Source organism: Sinocyclocheilus grahami, unplaced genomic scaffold, assembly GCF_001515645.1.
Source record: "Sinocyclocheilus grahami isolate Dianchi unplaced genomic scaffold, SAMN03320097.WGS_v1.1 scaffold579.1, whole genome shotgun sequence".
NCBI classification, from domain to species: domain Eukaryota; kingdom Metazoa; phylum Chordata; class Actinopteri; order Cypriniformes; family Cyprinidae; genus Sinocyclocheilus; species Sinocyclocheilus grahami.
The window spans coordinates 822,468-837,893 of NW_015505758.1; the positions used below are offsets into that span (position 1 = coordinate 822,468).

The window sequence follows — 15,426 nt, forward strand, 5'->3', positions numbered from 1 at the left end:
GGGGGGGGTATTTCAGCTATTCCTGAACTTATATAGTATAATCCATTTAGATAGGCCATTTTTGCAAATCAGCAGGGTTTTTTTGTCAAGATGCAGGACTGTGCAATACATTTATATAGGCTATTATAAAATGTATTTTTGTTTCTACATTCTTGATTCATAAAAACACTGAAGATATAGGCTAGACGCTGAAAAATACAAATAATCAGAAAGTTATCATTAAGTTTTGTTTCACTCCCTTATGAAGACGCTTGCATGCATACACGGTTTAGAACTTCAGTGTGTTTCAGTGTCATAAAAAGCAGACCGCAAACTATCTTTACAGCCGTCTATAAATAAAACTTTTTCACATTCAGTGCGGAAGTATACGGCCCTCCCCTGGACGCGTCATCATTGTGATTCTCATTGACTGTCAAAGGGACCATCACGTCTGCTCCATAAAAGTAACTTCATTCGAGTCGGACCATGCCCGATGCGAGCGCGGACGATTATGACGGGTTTCAGGCCCAGTTCACAAACATAATGGAAACAATTTTACAGACTGCTGTGAGGGAAGCGACAAAACTTTATGATGGCACTTTGCAGCGCCTGAAAGCGGAATTGGTGCAGCTGAGGCAAGATAATGTCAACACGAAGACAGGTGATTCTTCCAGCCAGAACACAAAGAGATTCTCTGAAGCTGAGAGTCAGAGGACTGGAAATGTCTCTAAACATCGTGATATTGGCGTGCAGTGTGGTAGGTCTTTCTTGTAACAGTGTGTTCCTGAGTTATGGCGTGCGTTAAACACTTCCTGGAAAATATAACGACTTTTAACGGCTTAGATGAAGTCTGATGGTTAATACATAAAAGCCACTTTTATGGCCTTTTTTCTGTCTGTGGAATTTTTTATGCACATATTTTTATATGCATATTAATTTCCTTTTATTTAATTAATCAGTTTTCTCTCATAATTTGTCATTTGTAATGTATTCCCTCCTAAAACATCCTTAACACGATAAGATGTTTAGGTTGGTTTTAGAATATGTTTTGGGCACTTTTTTGCTTGTTGGCTGGTTAGGCGCTTGTTTTCAACAGGGTTATTTACAGTGCTTTTTTTCTTTCTTTTTTTTCCATTTGACAGAAAAGCCCACTTTGGTTGACCGGGGATGCAGCCCCCTTCAGTTTATAGGACAACGTCTTAATGTGGGAGACATTACGAGTGAGAAACTCACAGATCTTTGTGCCAGTGAGGATGGGAACAGACAACTTGCATTGCTCCTCGTCAAACAAGAGGTAAGAAATGACAGGTCATATGACAGAAGAGTAAAAAGTGTTTATGCTTCACCTCCTCCCTTCCTCCCACTTTTCTGTTTTGCATATCAATTATGCTGTGAGATACAGCAAAGTTCACAGACTGAGGTCATACAGTGTTCCCTCTCAGTAAGGGTTTTTAATATTTAGAGGCTTGATTGAATATCAAAATGCTATGTGAGGTGAGTTCGATTAGGATTGAATTGAAATCTTATGCTCATATTCGATCATTCTGGAGTGGATACTATTTTATTGCTAGCCCCTTTATACATTATGATTTTATGTTCTGTCTTCAGCCTCAAGAGACTGAATGCAACAAATATGCACCAGGATACTTTCTACTAAAGCAAGAGGGTGCTGAACCAATACTGGTGCGCAGAGAGCCAAATAAGGACACCATGGAAAGGGGTACAAGAGTCATTCACAAATTCAACTGAACAAAGAGAAAAAATTCTCATTTACGTCATATCTTATTTGTAGTTCTTTCACAAGTGCACAACAGAGACTCAACTGCTTGGTGTAATATACATTTACTCATTTAGCAGAAACTGATAGAATTGAATAAAATACAACAAAATATAACATTACATACCCATTTTTAAAAGTTGAAATTTTTACACTTGAATGAATTCTAAAATCTTCTATTTACATATAATTATCATATAAGAGCCAATCCTTTTCAAATAATAACAAAAATATGCAAAAAATATTTACACAATTTTTAAAATTGACAAGAAATCTATATGAGCTGTATTTCACAGTTAGGACCAATGTAGACCAACAATGAAAAAACTAGTGCAGGTGAAATTACTCCATCCCGTAATGTACACCACTCAGATACTCAACTAATCTATCTGTTGAGGACTCAATTTGCAACTTTGCAACTTTTTTTATTTACATTTTGTCCTGCTTATGTTCTTTTCTTGCATCTTCACCTCTCTATTCACAGTTGTGTTCCCACCAGCATTGCAAACAATAACTAGGCACCATAGCAGCCCAGGAGGAAAGTCACCACGACCAGTGACTACTTCCTCTTGTAGTCGCAGAGTGGGTTCCTGTGGTCAAATACCCAATCAGACTATACAACCCATCCAAGGTACATCTGAAAGAACATTGGAAAACACTGAAGGCTTGTCTTCCCAAAACAAAAGACAGAATGCCAGTGCACCAGCACAGACGTCCACTTCGTCAGTACTTCCCAATTCGACCCAGACTCCTGCTTCCAGTGTTAACATGTCTGTGCCAATGATTGAGCTGTCTGGCACTCCATCAATACCTCAAACCAAGCCAACAGCTTCATTAGCTCACCGTCGACCAAACCCAAACCAAAACCCTCAAACATCAAACCAGACAGTAGTCGCTCAGAAAGAGGGGTCAAATATCTGTCAAAACACCTACCTAAATCCTTTTCCTCCAAGCCAAGTCTTAGTAATGGAGGCTCATTCCCCAAAACAGCGAGCTCAGGCATTGGTTTCACATACTAAGAAAAATCTTTCACCCATTGCCTCGCTAAACCAGACCACTGAACCATTATCCCAGTGTTCATCTCAACTTACACAACCACCATTCTTTCCACCACAGTCTATCAAAACACCAGCCCAAGAGGTGACACCACAAGTACACACTGTCGTGCCATCAGGACATGTTCCTGTCGCAGCAGCTCCAAATACACTTTCAGCCGTCCAGGATCAGATTCTGTCAACTGGTCTTGTTCCCCCTCAATCCCAAGTTTTTGCATTGCCACAGATAATGCCAGCACATTCCGTGACTTCAAGTCCATCATTTCAGTTTCCTTTGGTTCTGCCACACAATCCAGTTCAGGCGACGCCACCTTCTTATCTGCCAACGCATGTTCCATTTACTTCTCCACACATTCCAGTTAACGCAGTTCAGGGATCTGTCTCCTTAAACGCACCTCAACCTCCACTCACGCAATCTCAATATCCGGCACAATCCGATCAGTTTTCCTCTTCTCCAGACCATTTTTTTCCTCCCCCCGATAATACGGCAAGTTTGCTTGAATCTCTTGACACTTTGCATTTGCACTCACCCATCGTGATAACGCCACAAGATGCCTCGGAGCAGGCACCCATGCACCATTTTCAGCCAACTGGGCAGTTTGCTCCTCTGCTAACACTGAAGGAGCAACAAGCTGCCTCTTCAGCTAATGTTGTTTTAGGGCGAATACCCATTCCATCTTTAGATACCTCTGCGTCTCCGGTTGACAACTTCAAAGCAGACGTAGCATTTTCCCCATGTTGCACAGAGAGTAATGATAAAGACCTCTCAGAAGATGATGACACCCCCACACTCCAGTCAAGACTAAGAAAACAGAGAAAGATTTGCTCCAAATCCAGACAAATAGATCCCGCAAATGAGGACGGCACATTTATGGTCAAGGATATGAGGGTGGATCAGGTACAAAATGACTTGATTAGTGAAACACCACATTCTGGCTCAAATAACGGAAATCAACTATTACCAAAACCTTTTGGCAAAACACTGCAGAGAAATACGGAGTGTCCCCAGTGTGGAAGGGTCCTCAGCAATGCATCTGCCTTGGAGAACCACATGAGACTTCATACTGGCGAAAGACCTTATACCTGTTCCCAGTGTGGAAAGGCGTTTCCTAGTGTACGAGGTCTTAACCGGCACATGAAGGTCCATGCAGAGGAGAAACGGTATCAGTGTGAGGAGTGTGGGAAGAGTTTTGTATACCACTTTACCCTTACTAAACATCAGCTCATTCACTCTGGAGAAAGGCCGTTTCCTTGTAAAGTTTGCGGAAAGAGGTTTTTGGCCAAGGCAGACCGGGCTACCCATATGCGAATGCACACTGGAGAGAAGCCATTCTCATGCACTCTATGTGGGAAGAAGTTTAAACATAGAGTTGCTCTGAATATGCATATGCAGGGGCATAGAGGAGAGAAACGCTACATCTGCCCCCACTGTGAAAAGGGATTTGTGGATCTAGGAAATTTTAAAAGACACAAGCTCATCCACACAGGGGAAAGACCGTTTGAGTGCAAGGAATGTGGGAAACGCTTTACTCAGTCGGCCCATCTTAAGAAACATGTCAACACACAACATGTTACATGAAAAAAAGTAGGAAAAAAAGAATTGGGATTGTTCCGTATTAAGCATTCAGGTGATCTACTGATCTACTGGCAAATATTCTGTTACAAAAAATATAACAGTATTAGGCCTGATTGTAAATTAAAGGGATAGTTCACCCAAAAATTTAAATTACCCCTTGATTTACTCACCTTCAAGCCATCCTAGGTGTATATGACTTTCTTCTTTTAGACGAATACAATCAGAGATATATAAAAAAAATATCCTGGCTCTTCCGAGCTTTATAATGGCAGTGAATGGGGGTCGAGATTTTGATGCTAAATAAAGTGCATCCATCCATCATAAAAAGTACTCCACACAGCTCCGGGGGGTTAACTGTTGTACTCGTGTTCACGAGAGAGTGGCGTTCCAGCAGATTACGTAGGTGTAGCATAGGCTCCAGTGAGAAGTGACTAACGTGGAAGCGCAGAGGAGAGAGCAAAACCAAATACTGGTCACAAATTGAAATTACAAAACAAGGATTTCGATATATGCCAAGAGGAGACTGGTTTTCCTTTGCTGTAAACAAAGGATTTTCACTGGAGCTTACGCTATGCCTACATCCTCATCATCCGCTAGAACACTACTCTCTTGTGAACGCATGTATGAAAGTTAGCGCAAGCTAGATATTACGGTTTATAAAGTTTTAAATATGGATATTTTTCTTACACAAACACATTGCTTCACTTCAGAAGGCCTTTATTAACCATGTGGAGTACTTTTTATGATGGATGGATGCAATTTATTTAGTTTCAAAATCTCGACCCCATTCACTGCCATTATAAAGCTTGGAAGATCCAGGATATTTTGTAATATAACTCTGATTGTATTTGTCTGAAAGAAGAAAGTCATATACACCTAGGATGGCTTGAGGGTGAGTAAATCATGGGGTAAATTTCATTTTTGGGTGAACTGTTCCTTTAATTTATGAAGATGACTTTTTTTAAAAGATAAAAGTTTTTTAAAAAGTATGTTAACTGCTTCATTGTATTAATTTTGTGCATACTCTTTTTCTCATACCAAGCAAAGCAAATACAATTGAAGTAATAAAATGTGATGATTTTCTATTCTTAGGTCAATGTGAAACTTGTATACTGCTTGTTTATTTTATTATTATTATATTGTATAGTTTTGATAGTATTTTTCTATTGTCCATAGATATCAGTAAAACACCTTAGGTGTCATTTTGTAAATGATAATATAATAAACTAAATGAGTTTGTTTGCTACACAATTTATCTTGCAATGGTCTATTCTATCTATTCATATGAATGTACTAGTATGACGCAGACAAGAAAGAAATCATATCAACCACTGGGTGGCAGTGTATTATACCACAGATTGTCTAATATGCCATTTATAAACCTCAACATTGAAATAACTGACATGAATTGCAGTTGAGATGGAAAACAAAACAGGAGCAGAAATACACTGAAGAACTGTGAAAAATCTAATTTCACTTTAGGCAACTATACAAGCACATGTTGAAGTAGCCTGCTTAAAAAAGACTCGTATACATATTTGAGTACAAATTCCAGTTTATGTAAAGTGGTTAACATTTGGATAGCTGGTTGAGATAGTCTAGATTACATGTTCATGTTGCAACATGTACCACATCATTCAATGCAAGCACAAAACACTAGTTAGTTAACACACAACCTTATGTTTATGGCACATAACAATAATCCTTTATGTAGTATAACTGTCATAGTCCTTAAGTGTATATTAGGATTACTCACCTGTAAAAAGTTTTTTTGAAAGCATATTTAGAAGTCATTGCAGATATTTGTACAATTCAAAATGATTTGTTATTGATATTCAAAATATATGTGAACTAATATGGTTAGACAAAATATACTAAAACAAACATTTTATATATTTGGGCAGAAAAAAGTAATGTTGTAGATTAGAAAGCATTTATTTTTACATTTTTTGCAACATTCATTTGTATTGATCATAACAAATATTATATATATATAATAACTGTCTAAATTAATTAAATTCATGTTAATAAAAAACACTGGTGATTCCTGAGTTATATTTCTGCCTGTCATATGAGTTCACATAAAACTCTAATCTATCTTTGAGATTTCTAGGGTCTGTATAAGCAGCATAGTTCTTCATCGGTAGTCCTGCATATCTGGAAAAACCAGTTATGGAATGTTTGGGATAAAATGCTTTGCTTTATGCAACTTCATACCTCTAAGAATGCTTTATATTTATATTTTTTATAAAAGAATGGGATGAGAAAGAGAGGGATAGGATGACTGTGAATTTGGTTGGATAAACTAAATTTCATTACAGAGGGAAGGCGTCACGTAGAAAACCATATAAAAGCAGAGATGCCCACAGAGGGAGGGACATGCTAATGAGGCGCGAGCCCGCGCTGGACTTCATGGTGTAGCTGCACCTGCCCACGTTCCCTACCTTGTCAACTGCAGACAAAGTCACAGAAGGTGAACAACATGAGGCCTCATATAGACCCATAAACACAATCACACCATCTTCCACTTCCCTCTGGGTGAAGATTCCACTGCCTTGCTGGATAGAAATGCTCTCGATGCCTGTGCCATTACCGTCTGTGATGTTAACAGACAGTTCCCAGTTTGATGAGCTGCAAGAGGAGGAGTAGCAAGTACCCTGTACACCGACAATTTCACATTTTGGAGGTGAAAAGTCAGTAACCTGGATGGAACAGTAAAGGGGGAGTTAAAACATCAGCTTGTCATTGCAATTTAAAATAACTGTTTTCAATTTAAATATATTTTAAATTGTAATTTATTCCTGTGATGCAAAGCTGAATTTTCAGCATCATTACTCCTGTCTTCAGTGTCACATGATCCTTCAGAAATCACTCTAAGATGCTGATTTGCTGCTCAAGGAACATTTATCATTATCAATGTTGAAAATAGTTGAGCTGCTTAATATTTTTGTGAAAACCATGATACATTTTGTTTCAGGATTCTTTGATGAATAGAAATTTATCAAAGAACAATATTTATGTAAAATAGAAATATTTTGTAATGAAATAAAAGCATTTACTGCCACTTTTGATCAATTTAATGCATTCTTGCTAAATAAAAGAATTGTTTGATTTTTTTTACAAAAAAAAATTATACTGACCCCAAACTTTTGAATGGTAGTATCATAAGTCAACCACAATTTGTTTTGTGTGAAGAAATAACTGGCTGCCATAGAAGTCATTTAGAGGTCTAAACTGTACATTTGGGACGCCACTACTGCAAAATTGGTACTGAAATAACATTCCACATATAAATGTGCCTCATTCAGTCTCCTTATCTAAGCCCACATTCTTTTCCACTGAAATTTCACAACAGCAGAATGCTTTATCAGTCTGTCTGAAACCATCTGAGGTTACCTTGGAGAGAACAGAAAGGCGAAGGACAGCATAGTTAGAATCACTTCCTCCAGGGCCTTCCGCCTCAATGGTTAGTGTAACATCTGTGCCTGAGACTGTATTACCAGGTGGAGTGAGAGACACCGTCCCCTGAGCACTGCCACCACTCACGAGATTGAGACTGGGATGACAAAGAAACAGAACTTTAGCACTTTTTAATTTTATTCTTGATAAGGAAAGCTAATTAAATCATTACTGAGTGATTTGAGAACTAAGTGGAGAAATTACGTTGATGGATGTGTCATAGGGATGTTTTTGTCATTCCTTGCACGAATTGTGTAGGCACCACTGGTTCCAGTGGTTGTAACAGTAAAATTTATTTTAAATACTTCTCCTGGCAGCATGGAGCTGTCTGCTATTGCCTGTAGATGGAAAGAAAATGGGTTTAGAATTAAATTTAGATTTGTTCAAACAACTAGCAAGCTGCCTACTGCCTTTTAAAGGAAGTATAATTGTCATGGAACTTACAAGTGACTGATTTTCGCACAAGAGACTCGACCTACAATTGATTTCAATAGATTTTTATGTTAGCATTTTGTTAGCAAGTTCACAGCACAACACTAAAACAATCTTAATAATACAGTCCACAAATATAGAGCATTGTTATAAATGTTTGATTTTACTGTTTTGTTGATGCGTTTTAAAGACAATGGGTCTCACTGATTAACCATGTGTACACAAATTTATGCTTTCAAAAAATGTTTTCACCAAAAAAAAAAAAAAGAAGATGATTAATCATTAACTCCTACTACTGTAAAATGCATTACAAATTTATGAAAAAAATTAGGAACAAATGGAACCACATACAAAAACAAATCATACTCTGGGTCGTTTTATACATAGATATTTCATGTTAAATATATTTTATCATCAAGATTTTGTCACATGTTTGCTAAGAGTGATGAAAGACTGTAAAGGAAAGGTTGTGCGGATAGCCCTTATATAAAGATGGTGTTTGGACGTGTTCTATGAAAATGACTAACCTAGGTTATGTAGTCATTCATTTAGAATACTTCAAAAACATTAGAATGAGGTTAAGAACTAATTCACAAGTGTACACAGTCAGACATTTTTCATGAGTCGTTTCATATAAATGTGAAAAACTCACACAATTATTAGTGAATGTGACCCAAAGTTCTCGTCTCGTCCACCATTAATTCACTTTTTCACTGAATTTGGCGCAATGCATTCTATGGAATGCCATGCCCTTATGTGTGAAGGATACACACTAATGCCTTAGAATTTGGCAGCATATTCAAAGATAATGTACCTACCTTTTGGTCTCACTAAATTTTAAGAAGAAGAATACACTAAGAATACAGTTTGTACCTTTATTATGACTTCAGACTGAGACATCTGTGTGGTGGTCTGCCTCTGGTACAGGCTGGAGGAGGTCTTGTCTTTTCCCTTCAGCAGTACCACAAACTCTCCTTCTGGCACTTCTTTCACGGTAATAAAGTAATCTCCACCATCCATTTTCTCAATGGTTCCATTAGACACTTTGACCCCAGACACCTCCATGAGAGCAACCTCCTGCAGCTCTAGAGCCTCTGGACCTTTCTCTCCAGTCAGCGTTAGCAACAGCTTAGCCGGTGAGCCTAAATAAAGAGCAAAAAATCTGTACATTTCTATTCAAGTCATTTATTAAGAATTGTTTAATAGTTAAACAGAATAATGGGTTAAACCTGCTGACGGCCGCCCATCAATGGCAGCAAATCCAGGATGGGGTCCTTTGAATTCTTCCACAAAGTCATAGATGAATGTAATCGCACTCTGACCTGTAAAAGATTACATTACATTAGAAAGGCATAAAAATACTGTCAACATGCATCTCAGAGTGTCACGGCTTTTTTATTATCATCATTAACAATACATTAGCAATTTTCCTCTTAATACTTTAGGAGTAAAGAATAAATATACATTATGCCATATTCTCCTCATGACAGGTTGGCAAAACTTAAGTGTTTGGCTTTGCATTGGTTTATCAAATAAGTACATGATGGCTCACCCATCACTTTAATGGTGTAGGGCTGAGTTGTCGTCATGTCAATGTGCCACAGGCCCATCTCAGTTCCGTTTAATTGGATTCGTTGCAGGTTTCCCACTTTCTGAATTGTACCCAGAGGTCCATTGTCAACAGTGTTAGATTGAGTCACACCTGGAAGAAAGTGCATTTCATTAGGCAATAATGGAGGAACTTACTTTGATATCTTATATTGAAGCCGAACACTATAATGCAATACATTTTTTAAAGGGTTATATGATGTTATTTTAAAGATCATTATTTTGTGTAATTGGTGTAACAGAATATGTTGACATTTTTAATGTAAAAAAAAACATTATTTTTCAAATACTGTACATTATTGTAGTTCCTCTATGCCCCGCCTCTCTCAAACGCGTCGTTTTCTACAAAGCCCCTCCAACCAACAAGCACAGTCTGCTCTGATTGGCCAGCTGACCCAGTGCATTGTAATTGGCCGAACACCACAAGCACGTGTCGGAAATGTAACGCCCCTTTCCATAATCGCGACGCTTCAGCTTTCAACATAAATGTAAAGACAGTAAATAATGTCCTTAGTTTTACCATCAGTTCAAGCCCGAAAGGGGAACAGAGTCCCGTGACAGATACAGTGATGATGCTGGTATGTATTTGTAGTACACAAGCCGCGATTAAGAAAGCTGACTCCACTGTGATGTGACCCTGTCTCTCTCTCACGCACACACACACACACACACACACACGCCGCGATACTCTACACGGTGCAAAACTTAGCATTTGACCAGTCAATAGCAAATACTTAAACTATTAAGAAAACATACTTACAGTAGCTGATTCAGAATAAGCGCCAGATTGTCATAGCAAAGTCGTAATTGACCCATTTTTTTAAGAAATAGCCTTTGCACAGCCACCCTTGTAGGCTGGGTTCTGGGTTGTGCTGTTCTGTTGTAAATATATTTTAACCAATGATTCATTGCATCTACTTTCGGAAGGCCAAATAAAGGGCTTTTGCTTTCGCACAGAAACACACTGTGTCTCCCTGACATGGCTGCATCAACACTACTGTGGTTCCTGAAACCATGCCTTCTTTCTTTGCATGAACATTTGGGTGGCATTACGCAAATATTTCCACATCGTGACGTAGATATGTGGGGGCGTGTTTGAATGAGGCGTTGACCATTGAAACTTTGAACAGCCATATCTCCATAAAGGCACGGCAAATCCACACCAAATTTGGGGGATCCCTTTAACGCGAAGAACCCTCTCGAACCTGAATCGAGTGTACGTCTCGAGGCCCTCTTTCAAATGAGACCACCCCCGCGTCGATAGGGTTCGGGAATTACGGGTGGTTAAATTCGTGGTTCAACGCAGACCGATCTAGCGATTCCGGGGGGCTACCGACGCGCGGAGGGTGGTGTTCGAGAGGACTCCTCGAGCTGAAGGGATCCCCTGAATTTGGTGGAGAGATCCGCCGGCGCGTTCGCAAGATAGTGACACCAGCCAACACTTTCACTTTAGTAAGGAGGTCTCTTGTTCAGGCAGCAGCATTCAAGCGTTGGCTTATTCGACAGAAAGTACCCTGCGAAGTGAACTTCACATGAAATTCCGCCATGATTCCAGTTCCAAGGGAATGTACACATTACATTCAAAGGGCATTTAAGTGCGCAAGACGTGAATTTATATTTATTTACAGAGGTATATTATGTCACACTTCATACTTCTCTAGTAAGTTTCGTCTGAGTGAAGACAGTAGCGCAAATCCGTGAATGAATGTTCCAAAGTGAAATAAACTTCAACCGAATAAAGTTGAATGGAATTTAATTGAATTAAAGTTGAATAAACTTCAACTTTATTGTTCAGTGCACTGATGTCAGACTCATTTTGGATAATAACGTTTATTGTTAAACTGTTAAATGCCCTGCCTCCATTATTACATATCTTTGTCAGGTCATTATAAGTGTTTGATCACCACATTTGAGTGATCATTGCAAAAAAGTGTTTATGTATATATATTCTGTTTATGTATATACTGTATTCTATATATAGTACCAGTCAAATGTTTGGACACACGAATGGGAAAGTGTCCAAACTTTTGACTGGTACTGTACTATAATATACACAAAAAATATCGCCCGATATATCGATATCGGCTTTTTTTACGCCCTAATATCGGTATCGGACCCAAAAAACCCATATCGGTCAGGCTCTACTAATTGGTCCCATGATACCTGATACCATGTACAGTCATGAAAATGTGTTTAGGTTATGAAAAAAAAGCTTTTTTATGTTAATTACATTTTTATTTTAGTTAATTTAGTTAAAAGTGCCTCTGAATTTACCTGTGGGGCTGCGTAGGTTGAATGTGAGGCTACTTCCTGTGATGTAGATGGTAGTGTTGGACACAGACTTATCCAGTAGGAAGGGGAAACTCTCTACAAGTCCTGGATCCCTGGAGCGCTGAAGAATTGTCACCTGATGGATGAAGAAAGAGAGTGCAAACAATTGCAAAAATGAAAGAGATAGGTTCTTTGAGAAAGAGAAAGTTCTTTGAATATGCTGTATTTTTATTTATTTTTTGCAACTGTTTTGTTTGTGAGATGTTTACAGTAGTAAATTGACTATAAGATGCTGATCATACCAAAGCTGAAGTAGAGGTGTCAAAAATGATGTCTGTGGCTTGAGAGAGGCTGGATTTGGAGACCTCAATGGCTTGGCCCCCAGAGGCCAAGGCCATGTCATAATACACCTGAAACTGTGACGATGCCTTCAGTGTCCTTCTCCTCCTCTTTGATGCTGTCATGAAGAAAGATACCTGAATAGAAAGGGTGAGAGATGGAAAAGTGGGAAACTGATGGAGGGCTGGTGAACATTTTGATGGCAAGGACTGTATGTGACACAAGGATGGACAATTTTACCGTAGACTTGGTGCTGCGAATGAGGGCGTTGATGGTTTTCTCCAGGTGTGTATCCTTAGGTGGAGCATCCGTGAACACATATATAAAGGAGGAGGAAGGAGCTCCTGTCAGGGCCAACTGTGGGAGAAACAGAAGGTTAGAAAACTTTGTAGAGGAACATTGTAGAGTGGTCAATAAAAACTGATTCCTTGTATTCTTTATAAAATTCAATAATATAATAGTTCTTAGTTCTAACTTGAAACTACTTTGATCGCTATTCATATATGTGACCCTGGACCACAAAACCAGTCTTAAGTGTAAATTTTTCAAAATTGAGGTTTATAGATCATCTGAAAGTTGAATAAATAAGCTTTCCATTGATGTATGGTTTGTTATGATAGGAAAATATTTGGTCGAGATACAACTATTTGAAAATCTGGAATCTGAGGGTGCAAAAAAATAAAAAATATTGAGAAAATCGCCTTTAAAGTTGTCCAAATGAAGTCCTTAGCCATGCATATTACTAATCATAAATTAAGTTTTCATATATTTACGGTAGGAAATTTACAAAATATCTTCATGGAACATGATCTTTACTTAATATCCTAATGATTTTTGGCATAAAAGAAAAATCTATTTTTTTCACCCATACAATGTATTTTTGGCTATTGCTACAAATATACCCCAGCGACTTAAGACCAGGGTCACATATGACGTTTGAGATGATTGGCTGAAAGGCCACACAGCACAGTACCTGAAGTCCTGACAGGCACATTTCTGGGGTATCCCCTCCTCCATCAGCTTTGATCTTGGAGATCTCTGACTTCATCACATCTGAGTCTGTGGTTCTTATTAGTGGTCCAAATTCTACAAATGCATACAAAATGTGAACAGATTGTGTCTGTATGTAATTAATATTAATTTGGACTATATCTGATCTCTTTTGCCATAATATAAATGAAAAAGTATCATTGCTCTGTTCCAAATCTTAGTAACCTGCCTACAAAGGCAATACTTTATGTCACCATAGGCATGTTCCCAACATAATGGCTTCATTATGTTTCATTATGTCTCCAAAGATACCTCATCTTGGTCAAATTCAAATTGCATCCTTTCTTCGCAGACAAAAACAAACTTAGAGGGAAAAAAACCAAGATAACGAACGAATATTGGTATTAACAAAAACCTATTATAAATTGCATTCTGTCACGAATTCAGTCCATGGACTTCCGTTTATTCACCACCAGAGGTCACCCTTTCCATTTCATTCACTCTCGCACAACACAAACTGTTGCATAGCACCCCGGACTACATATCCCATCATTCTTTGCACGATTTGCACACTGCACTGATTGCACACAGCTGTTTCTAATCACCTCACTCACTATATAACACCTACTCTAACCACATTTCTCTGCTGGGTATTGTACCCCTGTACCCCTTTCCGAGTCTCCGTGTTTTCCTTGTTTTGCCTTGCCTGTTTTTGCGGTTTTTGATCTTTGCCTGTTTTCTTGGATTTCTCCCTCTCGTCTCGCCCCTGTGATTCTGTCTGCTGATCGGTGACCTATGCTAGCCCTGGGACTATTCTTGTGTTTTGCCCGCCATATACCTGTTTGCCATTGTTTTGACCCTGCCTGTTTACCACGTCTCTTGAATAAAGCCTGCAGATGGATCCACATGTCTCACGTCTCGTCAGCCCCGTTACAGAATACTCAGCCCAACAAGGATCCAGTGGCTTTTCCAGTGGACTCTGGCCTGGTATGGACCCAGTCACCCAGCTACTACATCTTTGACAAGGAGGCCTTTCTATTGAGGAGTATGTTCACCGGTTCTGTGTACTATCTTAAAAGGTTCCACTGTATGATGAAATTTTGTTTAAAGACTTGTTCCGTTTTGGACTCAATGAACCCACGAAATCTTGTTTACCTGGAGAGGAATTTAACTGTAGTTTAAGGGACCTGATGGATTATGCTTTGTTGTCTGTTGGCTCTTTGTTTACTGTGGGTGACGCGGAGGAGGAACGCGACACAGTGTCTGTGACTGAAATGGCGGCTGTACCAGAGCACGCTCACAAAATGGCGGCGACAGTGGAGCCTGATCGCAAAATGGCGGACACCACGGCACCCCGTCATGTCACAGCTGCCCATCTTGAGCGCCGTCAAGTCACAGCTGATCGTCATGAGTCCGGTCAGGTTCCAGTTCATTATCCTGAGTCAAGTTTAGTCACGGCTGATATTCATGAGTCTAGTCAAGTCACAACTGATCATCATGAGTCAAGTCTAGTTACAGTTGTTCTTCCTGAGTTCAGTCAAGTCACAGCTGATCGTCATGAGTCCAGTCAGGTTCCAGTTCATTATCCTGAGTCAAGTTTTAATCACAGCTGATATGCATGAGCCTAGTCAAGTCACAACTGGTCGTCATGAGACAAGTCTAGTCACAGTTGTTCTTCCTGAGTTCAGTCAAGTCACGGTTCATCATCATGAGTCTGGTCTAGTCACAGTTGATCGTCATGAGTCAAGTTACAGTTCATTATCATGAGTCAAGTCACAACAGATCTTAATGAGTCAAGTCTAGTCACAGCTAATCTTCCCGAGTCAAGTCTAGTCACAGTTGTTCTTCATGAGTCAAGTCACAGCTAATCTTCCTGAGTCAAGTCAAGTCACAGCTAATCTTCCTGAGTCAAGTCAAGTCACAGCTAATCTTCCTGAGTC

At 39.1% G+C, this 15,426-nt stretch overlaps 2 protein-coding genes across 6 annotated transcripts in view; one reads left to right on the plus strand and one right to left on the minus strand.

Annotated features, from left to right (window-relative positions):
* The first annotated feature begins 383 nt into the window (after positions 1 to 383).
* On the plus strand, positions 384 to 4,507 carry LOC107556811 (C2H2 finger domain transcription factor crzA-like). Its single transcript, XM_016240027.1, has 4 exons — positions 384 to 736; positions 1,122 to 1,273; positions 1,588 to 1,699; positions 2,241 to 4,507. The coding sequence occupies exons 1-4, from the start codon at positions 466 to 468 to the stop codon at positions 4,388 to 4,390; spliced, it is 2,685 nt and encodes an 894-aa protein (XP_016095513.1). The 5' UTR covers positions 384 to 465; the 3' UTR covers positions 4,391 to 4,507.
* A 1,158-nt stretch (positions 4,508 to 5,665) lies between these two features.
* The window catches only part of LOC107556812 (von Willebrand factor A domain-containing protein 7-like), a 17,423-nt gene continuing 7,662 nt past the window's right edge, over positions 5,666 to 15,426 (minus strand). For 3 of the 5 annotated variants that reach the window (XM_016240031.1, XM_016240030.1, XM_016240032.1), the window contains exons 8-17: positions 13,470 to 13,582; positions 12,737 to 12,853; positions 12,460 to 12,633; positions 12,161 to 12,293; positions 9,831 to 9,980; positions 9,508 to 9,600; positions 9,152 to 9,420; positions 8,051 to 8,184; positions 7,784 to 7,943; positions 5,666 to 7,089 (exon numbers count right to left, since the gene is read on the minus strand). In XM_016240031.1, the coding sequence (XP_016095517.1) occupies positions 6,703 to 7,089; positions 7,784 to 7,943; positions 8,051 to 8,184; positions 9,152 to 9,420; positions 9,508 to 9,600; positions 9,831 to 9,980; positions 12,161 to 12,293; positions 12,460 to 12,633; positions 12,737 to 12,853; positions 13,470 to 13,582 (1,730 nt within the window). In that variant the 3' untranslated portion in view covers positions 5,666 to 6,702. The remainder of the gene's footprint in view (positions 7,090 to 7,783; positions 7,944 to 8,050; positions 8,185 to 9,151; positions 9,421 to 9,507; positions 9,601 to 9,830; positions 9,981 to 12,160; positions 12,294 to 12,459; positions 12,634 to 12,736; positions 12,854 to 13,469; positions 13,583 to 15,426) is intronic. The other 2 variants (XM_016240029.1, XM_016240028.1) reach the window with 1 other exon arrangement.